General features: G+C 39.9%; 1 protein-coding gene across 2 annotated transcripts in view; it reads right to left on the bottom strand.

Moving 5' to 3' along the window:
• VRK2 (VRK serine/threonine kinase 2) overlaps positions 1-12,803 on the bottom strand; it is a 67,615-nt gene that overhangs the window by 20,026 nt on the left and 34,786 nt on the right. For both annotated transcript variants that reach the window (XM_073339348.1, XM_073339349.1), the window contains exon 9: positions 2,644-2,764. In XM_073339348.1, the coding sequence (XP_073195449.1) occupies positions 2,644-2,764 (121 nt within the window). The remainder of the gene's footprint in view (positions 1-2,643; positions 2,765-12,803) is intronic.

The raw sequence follows: 12,803 nt of genomic DNA, 5'->3' as shown, positions 1-12,803 counted from the left end.
GCAGAGTACAAGGGCTTTGCTTAGAGAATCTAAAAAGAGGATAAAACCATCAGGTCCTCATCCAATGGGGTGGTTTTGTATGGAGTGGCTTCACAAGCCATAACAACAGCTAGGTTCTGCTACGATCCCTGTACAGCCATGGGATGAGCATGTGAATCTGTGAAGCGCTGGATGAACTGGCTACATCATGCCCCAAGACCTACCCTACACGCCAGTAGAAACAAACATCTGCACAGCATGCAGATGGGAAGGTCCCCATGGGGCCTGTCCTTTAAGGCTGTCAGTAGCTGCCATCACGTTTAGAGGAAACGGGAGGTGGGATTTTGTTAGTCACCTCTTTACACAACAGTACATGTTTAAAAAATGAACTTTCCAAACAGCATACTGTACGTCATTGTTTCACTCTCACATGTAATAGACGCAGCAGCAGTTTCAGTGGATGGCACTTACCCTGTGGCTCATTAAAAGAGGAGAATTCAAGTCTGACTAGAAAGCATCAGAAATCAGAGTTCCAGAACTAAATTAAGGAAAATTCTATGTGTTTATTTAAATGTCGTTAATTTCCCAAAACTTACACTTGGAAATTCTATGATTTCTAGCTGAATTTCCTCAGCTTAATTTCCCTCATGAGGCTGCCATGGCACCAGTTTCCATATGATTGTTAATTATTCTTTTATTTCAGTCACTTAGTGTTTCGTTCTTTTTTGTAATTAGAGGTAGTGATTAGAAGATTTTTATATTACACTGGAGTTTCCCTTTTTGAAGTTTTCAGATGCTTTTATTTGTGATCTGATAACTCAAGACCAGTTTAGTTTTTAAAAGTTCGTAGTTTGGTGAAAAGCACAAGCCATGCCAAGGCTGAGTGACACTGGCAGAGTAAAAGGGAAGTTCAACAAGTGAGAGAACACACTGCATCATCTCCCTTACCTATTTAAGTGGGCACACAGCGGCAAATCCAGCACCTGGCCTAAACAGTGGGGATAGGTGCTGGGGAGGAGAAATCCTTTCCCCCAGGCTACAGTATGGCTGCAGAGCAACCCTGCAGAAGTCACCTCAGTTACTGGACTGGAGTATACAAGATGAAGCACCTACTTCTCCCCCCACCTTCACAGCCATAACTCAGCTACCCCTACTTCCCTGCATTAGGGCTAGCACTAGATTCTTCCTAAATGACTAGAGAAACAAGGGGAAGGGAAGAAAATGGGATTATCTGTGCAGCAGTAGAGTCCCAAGCCCTGCCTCTGTGTCTTGTGCTACTTGAACTGCACTCCCACATCCAGGTCTGCTCTCAGCAGAACCATACTGGTTCCACTGCAAAGGTATATGAGCAGAGAAGGGGGCTGGATTTGTCCACCGGACACCCATCAACTTGCATGTAACTGGATATCTACATGTACATACACCAATCCCCTCTGGTCTTTCACAACATTACAGGGGCATCAAAAACATTCAGACAATTAAGGGGGCTACCTCAGTAAATGTTTCATACCAAGGGACACACAGTCATTCAAATAAGAGGGAATTTTTGCCAAATGGAGTTGTACCATATTTTATATATTTCCTCCTAAGAAGCCTTTGGCTGCCAGTCTGGAAAATACCAGTGCTTGAAGGGTTAACTGTAAGTGAAGAATTAGTGAAGCAGTTTGATCGATTAAATTGATTCAGGAGAACTGTGTGTTAGTTTGGGTTCTGTACCGATCAGAACTTCTAAAGCAGAAATATTAAACATAACATACAATGTCAACGTTTACAGATGCAATCTGTATTATCCGCAGTCTGCAGGCTAACCTTTTTCTCTGCTGAGAGCGGATGCCATACTGCATTTGCAGATTGATTTCTGTGGCTCAGATATCCCTATTGTGTACCTCTGTTGTGACTTGCCCTACTTAAAAAAGTTTGCTGCTTTCTCCAGTTGTGGTGCTACCTCTATGGAAAACGACAGTTCAGCATATCCTTGTACTGAAGAACAGGCTATATTGTACCACATGCAATTAACTCTCTCAAGTCCCATTGGTGAGAGCACTGAAAAAAATGGCAATAAACTCTGTTGCGTTAATATTATCTAATGAGTCATGCTGGGGTGGGGGTAGATGGGGGGGCAGATTCTAACAGATAAAGTTTTTTACTTGGTATTTTAAATGTTCATATAACATTGAAACCCTAAACCAAAAGATTTAATTCTTTAAAAAAAATCTACATAACTGAAAGCGAAAGAAATAGAATGAAACAACACATGAAAAATAAGGACAGCTTGCTCAAATTTTCATCTCTGTCTCTGTGAAGCAGTTACATAGTTAATTCTACAAAATCATTCTGAATGTGCAGCAAGCATACTGGCACACAGGATTTGCAAATGCAACTTCTTAAATAATTATGAGAATTCAAAAATCTGAGAAATTGTTCTGCATCACACATTTGTGTACATGAAATCTCCACAGCTGCATGCACATAAATGCACGCAGGAGATGTAATGCACACTCCCAGAGTTCACATCTTTTAAATGCTTCTAACATATCTTTAATTAAGGGGAAATGTTTTTGCTTTCAGGTAAGGCAATATTCTACAGGATGTGAGCTCCCTTTGAAGTTCACTTTCAGATCTGTTTTGGTAAATGATGGAGTATTTGAAATTATTATTATTTACTTCATTTTAGCAGTCTGGACAGATACAGGGTCCTTCAGGTTCTGTTCCCAGGGTAGTTTCCCACATAACCACTGTAGCATGCAATAGCCAAGGATTTCAAGGTCACCTCTTCTGGATGGAGCTAAAGAGGAGAGAGAGAGAGAGATGAAGAATACGACCCATAAGAAATAGAAAAGCTTTGACTGAACTACTGTTGATGAAATATGAAAAAGCCAAATGGGCAAAGTGTTTTGTTTGTTCAGCTGTATTAGAACTAAAACGCCCAGGATTTTGGCCTCAGTCCACAGACAGGCAGTGACTTGTTGCTGCTGAAAGTAAGGGTCAGTTTCCTCACCTCCTCCAACTTCATCCTTCCTTAGTCTGGCCTGTCACATGAACTTGATCCCCATGGCCTCTGACATGATCCAGACAGCCCATAACCCAGTACCAACACTTTCTCAAAGAGCCAAGCAGTAAAACAAAGAAATAAATGTCTGCTGCTAAATTGCTAACACATGTTCCAGGAAGTCCATGGGGTCCACATTGGTCATGCAGAGACCCTTTCAGTGCAGACTAAACACTGATGGCCTTTCCTGTTCTACTATAGAACTATTTGAAGTTGGAAGATATGACAAAACTGCCATCTAGTGTACATTTACACACCAAATCAGTCTGCTTACAAGTTCCATGAACTGTTTGTTTAAAGAGAGAGTTGTAGCACAGGTTAAAATACACTGGCTCTTTAGTAAATCATTCATACATTTATCACAATTTTGCTTGCCAATAAGAAAAGCACCGAGTTATTTCACAAACACCAAAAAACCCCAACCCCATATGAAAAAGCTGAAAACACATACTAATTTTGTTTCTTCACTACTGGTGACAAAAAACAAACATCTTATACACAGGGAGACAGACGGTACTTGAATTCATACAAAGATTGACTGTTCCAAGGAAAGAAACCCACTGCAATGTAATCTAAGAACTAGCATTGTTGATTGCTATTTTAAGTAACAAGCTGGGGCAGATTCCCCATTTCTTTGTATGAAGCTGAAGCATATCCCATGTTCACAATATAACACGGTAGGCTGAAGTACACTAGCAAACTGTTAATCAATTAAAATTATTGGGTAAAAAAATAGCAAGTCCTTTTGAAAATAAATTACTCATTTTCCCAAATTCATTTGAAAACTGCATAAAAACTGAGGGCAACTGTGAGTTTATATTTACGTGGTACCCCACGTCTAAAGTAGAGAGACAGACACACAAGTAGTAGAGTATGTGGCTGTTAATCCAGCTGTAAACAGGTATCATATTTTATGAGCTTTCATTAAATAAATTCCAAAAAGTTACTCAGCAAACGTATCTTTTAATTTAAAAAGTCATCTACTGAAAGCTACAGTGCCAACGCTTCGTAACTGTTTCTTGTTACCATACATGGTTGTTATAAAAGCAGAAGACAAGATTAGTTCTTACATATTCTCTATCTTTACCACTATTAGACTATCAGATTACTAAAGGCCCTGCAATCCAACAGAATGCTACGTTATCCCTTGGGTGTCATTTATTTTCTGCACTAGATTCAACAATGTCCTAATGCAAGACTTGGCTCTCGTATTAAAATAAAAACAATCTATACCACTTGCTGTTCTGTAGCGATTTCTTCAGTCATAAATCTCCCGTTAACTGTGGAATGATTCCATTCATACACATGTGTTCACAACTCCTTTTTCCATTATGGCAATTCCAGATTACAACCATATAAACCAGCACTTTTGATGGCAGAGCCTCTAATTTTCACAAAATGCTATTCTGACACCTGTTTGTGTGACACAGGCTTCATACAACCAGCCCTTTGAGAAAAATTGTCAGAATTACAATGGAGTACTTTTTTCACTGAGGGAGTAATTGATATGAAGCTGTAAGTAATGGCAAGTCATTTAGATTTCAGAAGCTAACCTAACATAACTACTCTTCAGATTAAATAGTCCTCAGAGAGTAAAATTTATTCCGTTGTTGTAATTTGGCCATGTCTAATTACCTTTGAATTCACATTTTAGATCTTTCACCCATTTCTTGATCTGCTACTTCATTTGTACAGCAAAGTCATGTTGTGAGTAGGCAGCATGTGTACAAGAGTTTTACCAATGCGTTAAGAAAGTTGTGGTGTCCCACAGAATAAATGCAAAATATATGCAATTAAACTACATGCTGCAACAATTAAAAAGAAAATGAAAAGTATTCCAAAGAGATGATAAATTACCAAAGCTGTTTATTTATCTACATATTTGCAAATCAGTGTTAATACACAAGTAGATTTACACATATCTTTTTTGAGATTTATTCAAAAGTATCAACATTTCATATCTACTTGATTGTGTATTGTCCTATCCTCGCTCCCTACTCTCTCATCAGTTCATTATTAGAGATCTTAACGTCTTGAAATGATTATATTTATATCATCATGATCTTTAATATTTTTATATATTTATTTGGCTAATAATTACTCTGCTCTTTAGTGAAACAACAGTGTGCTTTATGGTAGTAACCAGTTGAATTCATTACAAATGTGAACTCTCTATTCTCTAAATAATCCCAATTTATCTCTCAACTATATCTTTAACCAGAAAAATAAATCTGCTAATAAAATCTAAAATGAGATTACTAGAGTCCTTGATGATTTAAAAAATAAATCTGGGTTTAAAGAACTTCAAAGCCTGCTTTATTTTAAGATATAATAAACAAGTGAAAATTCATAAAATTTTGACTTTTAAAATACAGCAATTCTGCTTGATAATCTGTCACTTTTACAAGACCATATTTTAAAAAGAATCCTTATTTTAAACCAAATTACATTTGATTTATCTGTAGACTAAGAATTCTATTCTTTTTTTCAATAGACATTTGAAATTTGATTTTCCATTAGCTACTACAATATTATGGTGTTACAGTTTTTAGCCCAATATTAAATGCTACCTGATGAAAACATTTTCGTATAATATTATATTCCACAATACTTCACAGTTTAACTTTTTCACTTCAGTATTTAAGACCTGATTCTGTACTTGTGCCAAGATAAATCAGAAGGTACTCCACTGAAGTCACTGGAGTGAAATCAGAGTCAGGCCCTTAGAATATATTCTCAACTCAACATGTAGGGATAGTGCTGAAAAATTTACTCTAACAGAGTAGCATAACTGAAGCAACTCACACTGAGATGAGAATGTATTATGCTTCTGCGTATGTAACACATTTTGCAGTTAGTTGAGACCTAATATGAATTTGGATTATTATTTCAAAACGGAAAGTAAATTATATCATACGAGCCATTTTTATGGTCTTGAACCTCCAACGTTCCCAAGAATTCATCTTAAAGACATCTGCTAACCAGAATTCATGTGTGGAACTCTCCAGCAACATAAAATGGGAGTTTTCCACTATGCCCTTATTTTGCTAACTATTTCTCCTTCCACTCAGAGTGAGCTAGAAGGCTGATCAAAGACAGAGATAATATGTTTTTCTATGACATTTTCACTACTACTATCACATTATAATTTCATCATTAGTCTTTAGATTGTAAGCTCTTCAAGGCAAGGATTGTTTTATAAGTTTGTACAGTGTCTTACACAATGGGACCACCAATCCTAACCGGGGTTTCTAGGGTCTACCATAATATAAATAATAATAGTGTTTTTTCATGACACAAAGCCTATAAAGAAAAAAAGTGTGTCAAACTGACTGTGGAGTTAGAAATATAATTTTAAAAAGATATTACCCTATGGAGTTATATCTTATGAGATGAGTGTTGTCATCTGTAGAGCACTATAAAGTAACAGAACAGTTCAGCTTGGGGTTGAGAATAAGACAAAGAAGATAAACGAGACTGAAATATGAGACTCGATAAAATTAATGGCTGACATATTTCCAAGGAACATAATGAAGTACTGCCTCATTGAGGGTATGGTCAGCCTGAGGAATTTACTGCAGCAGGAGGGCAGACTCAAATATGGTGCATTGTTTTTTAAAAGAAGGCTGGATAGTTTTAAACAACACTTGTGGGCAGCGTACACAAATTTAGCAGAGGGTTATACACAGAACTCTGTGAAGAGCAGATTTTTCAGCTTGCTAGCAGTTCTGAGGGTGGAACTGGAGGGAGAAGCGTTCTGGGTCAAGCTGACACTGACATTTTTCAAAATTTTCAGCAAATCAAAAAGTAATTGATTTGGATAGAACAAAAACAAAACACTTTCAATTTAGGGCATTTTAACCTCTTTTTTTTTTTTTTATTAAATAAAAGCAAAGGAAATTTGGAAACAAATGGCTAGATTTGCAAAATCAGGGTGGTGGTGATCCCCCTTATACCAATAGCCCAGAGGCTGGGCACTGACTTGGGGGGTGGGAGCACCTGACTGCAGCCCCTGTTCCAATGAATAATTATTAATATAAAGTGGAACAGCTGCCAAATAAGAGACAGAGACACAGAGAGAGAGAGGAACACACACACCCCACCCCCACCCCAAGCCAGTGTATCCTATAGCCTGGTGTTTAGGGCACTAACCTGGCAGGGGCAAAACCTAAGTTCAAGGCCCTGCTCCAGAACAGGGATTTGAACCTTGGGCGCTCACATCCCAACCAAGTGCCCTAACTACTAGACTTGGGTGTAAGAAAAGGGGTGGTACTTGAACTGACAGAGCAACAGTTCATAGATTCCAAAATAGTTCCGTTTGAACTAGACAACATCTTTCAGAAGAACATCCGATCTTCATTTCAAAATTGCCAGTGATGGATAATCTACTACAAACCTTGGCAAATTGTTCCAATGGTTAACCACTTTCACTATTACGAAAATTAGGCCTTATTTCCAGGCTAAATTTGACCATGCAGGTACTTTGTTCAAGTCGCTCCTTAACTTTCTCTTTGTTAAACTAACAAGACTGAGCTCCTTGTGTCTATCACTGTAAGACAGGTTTTCTAATCCTTTCTGATCTCATGGCCCTGCACCTTCTCCAATTTATCAACATCCTTCATGAACTGTGGGCACAAGAACTGGACACAGTATTCCAGCATCGGTCACACCACTGCCAAATACACCAGTAAAATAACCTCTACTCCTACTCAATATTCCCCCATTAATGCATCCAAGGATCATCAGGTTGAGTATGGCAAATCCAATGTTAATAGACAAGAATAGGGGAATGAGAGGGTAACAAGAGAAAAGAATCCAGAGAATTTGACTTTGGGTTTTGGTAATGCATGATTTCCCCTAGGCATGGAGCTTAAGGGAGTTGTAATGCATCTGCAGGCCTACTGGTCCTTCAAAGGAAGGTGTTAGTCTAATTAGAAATGCCAATTTCAGAACTCCTTTTCCTCCTCCCTGCCATAGCCACAGTTAATTGCACAGTTTTCTCTCACTTGCACTGCTCTGACTTCCTGCTCCCTGGCCTCCTCTCCTGTCTATCCAATGTTCAGTAGCTCAGAATTACTTCTACTCTCCAGTAAAGCTCTGTCTTGCTTACACTTCATCTCACCCCCTTGCACTGCCCAGTCATTTCACCTTGTTCCTCCCTTTGACTCCTCTTCCCACACTTGGCTGCACATCTCTTTTCCTAGCATTCTCTATACCTAAAATGATATTCTTCTGTGCCTACCACATTCACTTTTACACTGCAAGTCACTCCTTGAAATCTACCCTGGACTTTGACTCCTGGGCTGCCTGCTATTGCTCAATCTCTCCTTACAAATATTAGACTTTACTTGATTCACTTGCTATACTATGCTCCACATCTTTTATTTTAACCTCACTCCCCCTTCCTCAACATCCTGTTTTATGTTCTATATTTGTCTTATTGAAAATGAAAACTCTTTGAGGCAGGGGCCATATGTTTATGTCTTTAATCTCTTAAGTGCTATCCAAAGCTATAGTGATTATTTATATTATATACACACACCACATGTGTTTTTGTTAAACTACGTAAGCACTACCCAAAGTGATAGTGCCAAACACATGCCCACAGCATATAGCATTATACATGTATGTATACACATAAGGCACTGTAACTTTGATGGCGCTTATGCAGTTTATTAATAAAAACAAAACACCACAACAACAAACACAAAAACTGCTAGAAAAAGTACACAGCAAGGGAAGTTTGTCAGCAGTGCCAGAATTTTTAGTGAAAGCAGGAGTGAAACCTACAGTGTTGGCCCCAGATTTTGTGGATAGCATGTAAATTTCCCCACTGCCCGTCAATAGTCTGATGGTATGAATATCATCTCACTTATGACGGAGTGCAGAATAGACAACTCGTGCCTCCTGATACGGGGGCTGGGGGGGGCGGGGAGGATGGGGGACCACACGCTATGTGGAGGAGGACACGTGATTGCAGCCAACTCTGCCGGCTCCTGGGAGGCTGGGGTCAGAGGAGTGGGGAGCATGTGCCCATGGGCCCCGCTGAGGCCACGCCTAGCCCAGGGAAACTCACAGCACCAGTGTCTCCCTGGAGTTTGTGGACACCTCAGTAGGGGAGGCAATGCCACTACCTTCGGCTAAGCAGATGCCAGGGAACCTGCTCTCAGCACCTTCCCCGGTACACCCCGCCCTGAACCCAGCCAGGGGCCGTTGTGCTTTCCCCACTTCACCAGAGTTGCCTGGGGACGGTGGCCCTCTATCTTTCTCCCACTGGGACACCCCCCACCCCCGACACCTTCGGCCACTCTCCCTGGCAGCTGGGGAGCAAGAAGGAGCCATTTCTCATGCTGGCTGAAGCAGGCTGCTCCGGGTCACTGTTCTGTGCAGCACGGCAGCTGCCTGAGAGAGCCTGGCTGGGGAGGTGATAGCGGCTCGCCCCTCTACTCCTGTCCCAGGCCTGACTGCCAGGGACAGGGGCTGAGTAAGCTGGAAACATGCCAGGGGCTCACTTGGCCCCTATCCCCAGCAGCCAGGCCTGGGTGGGGAGCAGAGGGGACGAATTGCTGGCGTCTCCCCCGCCAGACTTTCGCAGGCAGCCACCACACTGCACAGAGCAGAGATCCAGAGAGGCTGGCATGATAAGCGGGTGGTCCTGCCCCTTCCACTCTCTGCCTGGGCCTGGCTGCCAGGGATAGGGACTGAGCATGCCAGGGAGCAAGCACAGTGAGAAAAGGGAGCCTCTCCCTCTCCTCCTCAACCCCCTCAGGCCAAGCAGAAATTTTTTTTTGGGTGGGGGGGACACTTGACCCCACATGTGTCGCATACGGAGTGCAGTAAAATCTGGTATGTCTAAAAGTAGAAATAATTAACAGCATGTTATTTGGCTTGTGGCAGCATAAACACTGAATGCTGATAACTTGTTGCCATGTATTGTTACCTTAATACTTTTAAAGAAACAGGTTTTATTTTTTGATTCTCCAAACTAGTAGGGGACCTAAATCTTCTGTAAACTCGACAAAACCCATAAAGAGTACATTTTTATTTACTGTATTTTTAGGTTTAGAATGCACCCATTATGTAATTCCTAGGAACACAAACAAATTACAACAATTCATTTACCAGCATTAATAAAAATAAGGCTCATCACTAACCAGTCATACACAGACCACAAATAAACTAAATACCTATACAGAGTCAACTTCCTCAAGCAAAAGCCCGAGAAAACAGATGACTATTGCACTACTCCCTACAGGTTCAAAGACACTGTCTCTGTCAGACCAGTGGAGAAAGCAAAAAGTAGCCCCAAGGGCCATTCACTAGGAACAACACAGTGCCAGCTCCCTAATATGTGAACTTAGGGAGCACACATTCTAACTGACTTCAAGCAGGATGAATGGCAATAACACAATCTGAAGGACACAAAGGCATGGATAACTCTGGCAAGGCCCACATCAGAGATAGTTACAGCTGTCATACAAGACACAGATTATACAAGACACTTTTCGCAGTGATGCCATATAAGAATCCAGAAGTAAAAAGCACTGAGAAACTGCAAAAATTTGACAACTGGGTATAACTGGGGGCAGGTACCACCTTTTGCTGTAGGCTCTGGGTACCCTGAACCTATCACAACATCATCTGTCTGCACCAGCCTTCCTATTTCATATGTTTTTAATCATTCTAGGTGCTTGAGTGAAGATACATTAAAGAAAAGCTTTGTTAAACTAATAACATATTTAGAGGTGTCTCTCTGCCACTGAAACAAAAAGGGAAAGTAATTAATATTAATTATGTAAAGTGTTGGCTTGGAAAAGGAAAAGAATCAGGAGAATGATGCTGAAATTCACTGCACACACACAAATATACATTGGAGGGAATTTAACTTAGTTCATACTCTTATGTTCATCTATGATGGCAAATTAAAACTGGTCTTACACACTCAATGCACAGGTCTGGAGTATTTAAAAAAAGCTCAATATGTTAAGCGCAGTATATCTCCAGAGAAATTAGGTATTGACTGCATGCCTCAGTGAGTAGAAAATCTACAAAAATCCATATGATACACTGATCCAAATGTTACTTTTTAACAATTCTAACTATGTAACAAATTTTTAAAACATGCATTTGATGCAGATATAATTCACTTTAATTATCAAGTAACAAGAATGTAATTCTATTTATACAGCATGGACTTTCAAAATGAATGCAAGACTATGTTCAATATGGTTCACTCAAATTCTATGTAAAAACTAAAACACTACAGTCTAATTTGGGGAATAATCTCCAATTTAAAAAAGGCATCCTCTAACCTCTCTTTCTTACAACACCAGAGCAAACAAGTAGCCAGGAAGACTGAAGTCTGTCAAGTTAGTTTAGAACCTAGGCCAGAAGCTCAAATGAAAATTAAGCACATAGCAACTCATGTTCCATACTGAATGATATTGATGGGAAGAGCAGATCTTAGGCTCACAAAAGACCGTCACAAAAATGCAGACTAGTAATGGAAACTGATACCATGGAATCGTTGTTTAGTGTCCAATGCTAAATAACTTCCAGGATCTCAGTATGATTCCCAGTGGATAACATCACAACAGCCATCATAACTGGGAAGCTTAGCAAAGAGTACATGGAATGAATGTGAATGAGGCTGGATTGCTCTCTCTATCCTACCTGTGATAGCAATGTTCATTTAAGTTAGTGGGAAGCTTGCAATGAAACTGCGCGGTACTTTCTTTGTGGAAAGGGGCAAATCAGTTTCAAGAGGCACTTTCAAAAGCCACAAATTGATATTTTTTGAAAGTCGAAACCAGATATCTCAATCAAACCACTGCACACTTTTGTACAGCTAATTCATAAATAAGAAAGAGTGGAAGTTTGAAGGTTTCCATTTGTCTAACTCAATATAACAAGTTCTACCACTCAGAACACCACATAAAAAAGCCTTAATAAATATTTTTGTTGTTGAAATATTTGACTTTTAAAATACTTTGGTATGGTACATATAATCAGAAAAGCCCTTTGGAAAGAATCATATATACACACATGCATATATATAAAAATTAAAAATCAACTATGTTCAAAGAACAACATTAAGGCTGCACGTCAAGCATGCAAAAGTTAGGAAAAGCCAGAATCATGGTTGCCTGTGCAACCTTAATTTATCCTCCTTCTACATACGCATTATGATATCGTCTAACTACTCACCACATACTGCTTTTTCCACAAGAGCCCTGCCTCATTCCCTGCACTGGACAGTGTGTGCTCCAGGTGAATGAGGGTTGTGAATGAGGATGTTGTCTGTAAACCCTATGCGCCATTTGTTTCTGAAGTGGAAGTTTTGTAGTGAATGAGGTAAAGGACTGCAGGAAGAGTAAGGACGGTGTTGTGCTTAAGACAGTTGAATGCCATCATAGATAACAGGATTCTATCCCTGCCTTTGCCACACTACTGGACAAGCCACTTAAACTAAGCTTTTCACAGGAGCTGCTAATTTTGTGTTCCTCATTTTCTAGGTGCCCAATTTGAGACACCGGGGATCAGATTTGCAGACAGGCTGACAACTGCACCTCAAATCAATGAAAGCTGTGCACAAAATGTGTTATAAAATGTTATGGAATGCTAAATTCCCTGAAAAAAAATCAAGCTCTGGTTGTCTCAAGTTGGGCACCCAAAATCAGTGGACACTTGAAAATTCTGGCCTTAATCTCTCTCTGCTTCAGTTTCTGATTTTAAAAAGGGGATAATATTTCCCTATTTCACAGGCACATCAGGA

The sequence above is a fragment of the Lepidochelys kempii genome, chromosome 3 (assembly GCF_965140265.1).
Source record: "Lepidochelys kempii isolate rLepKem1 chromosome 3, rLepKem1.hap2, whole genome shotgun sequence".
Lineage (NCBI taxonomy): Eukaryota > Metazoa > Chordata > Testudines > Cheloniidae > Lepidochelys > Lepidochelys kempii.
The sequence above is the reverse complement of the archived record's forward strand: the minus strand, read 5'-3'. Positions and strand labels throughout refer to the sequence as shown.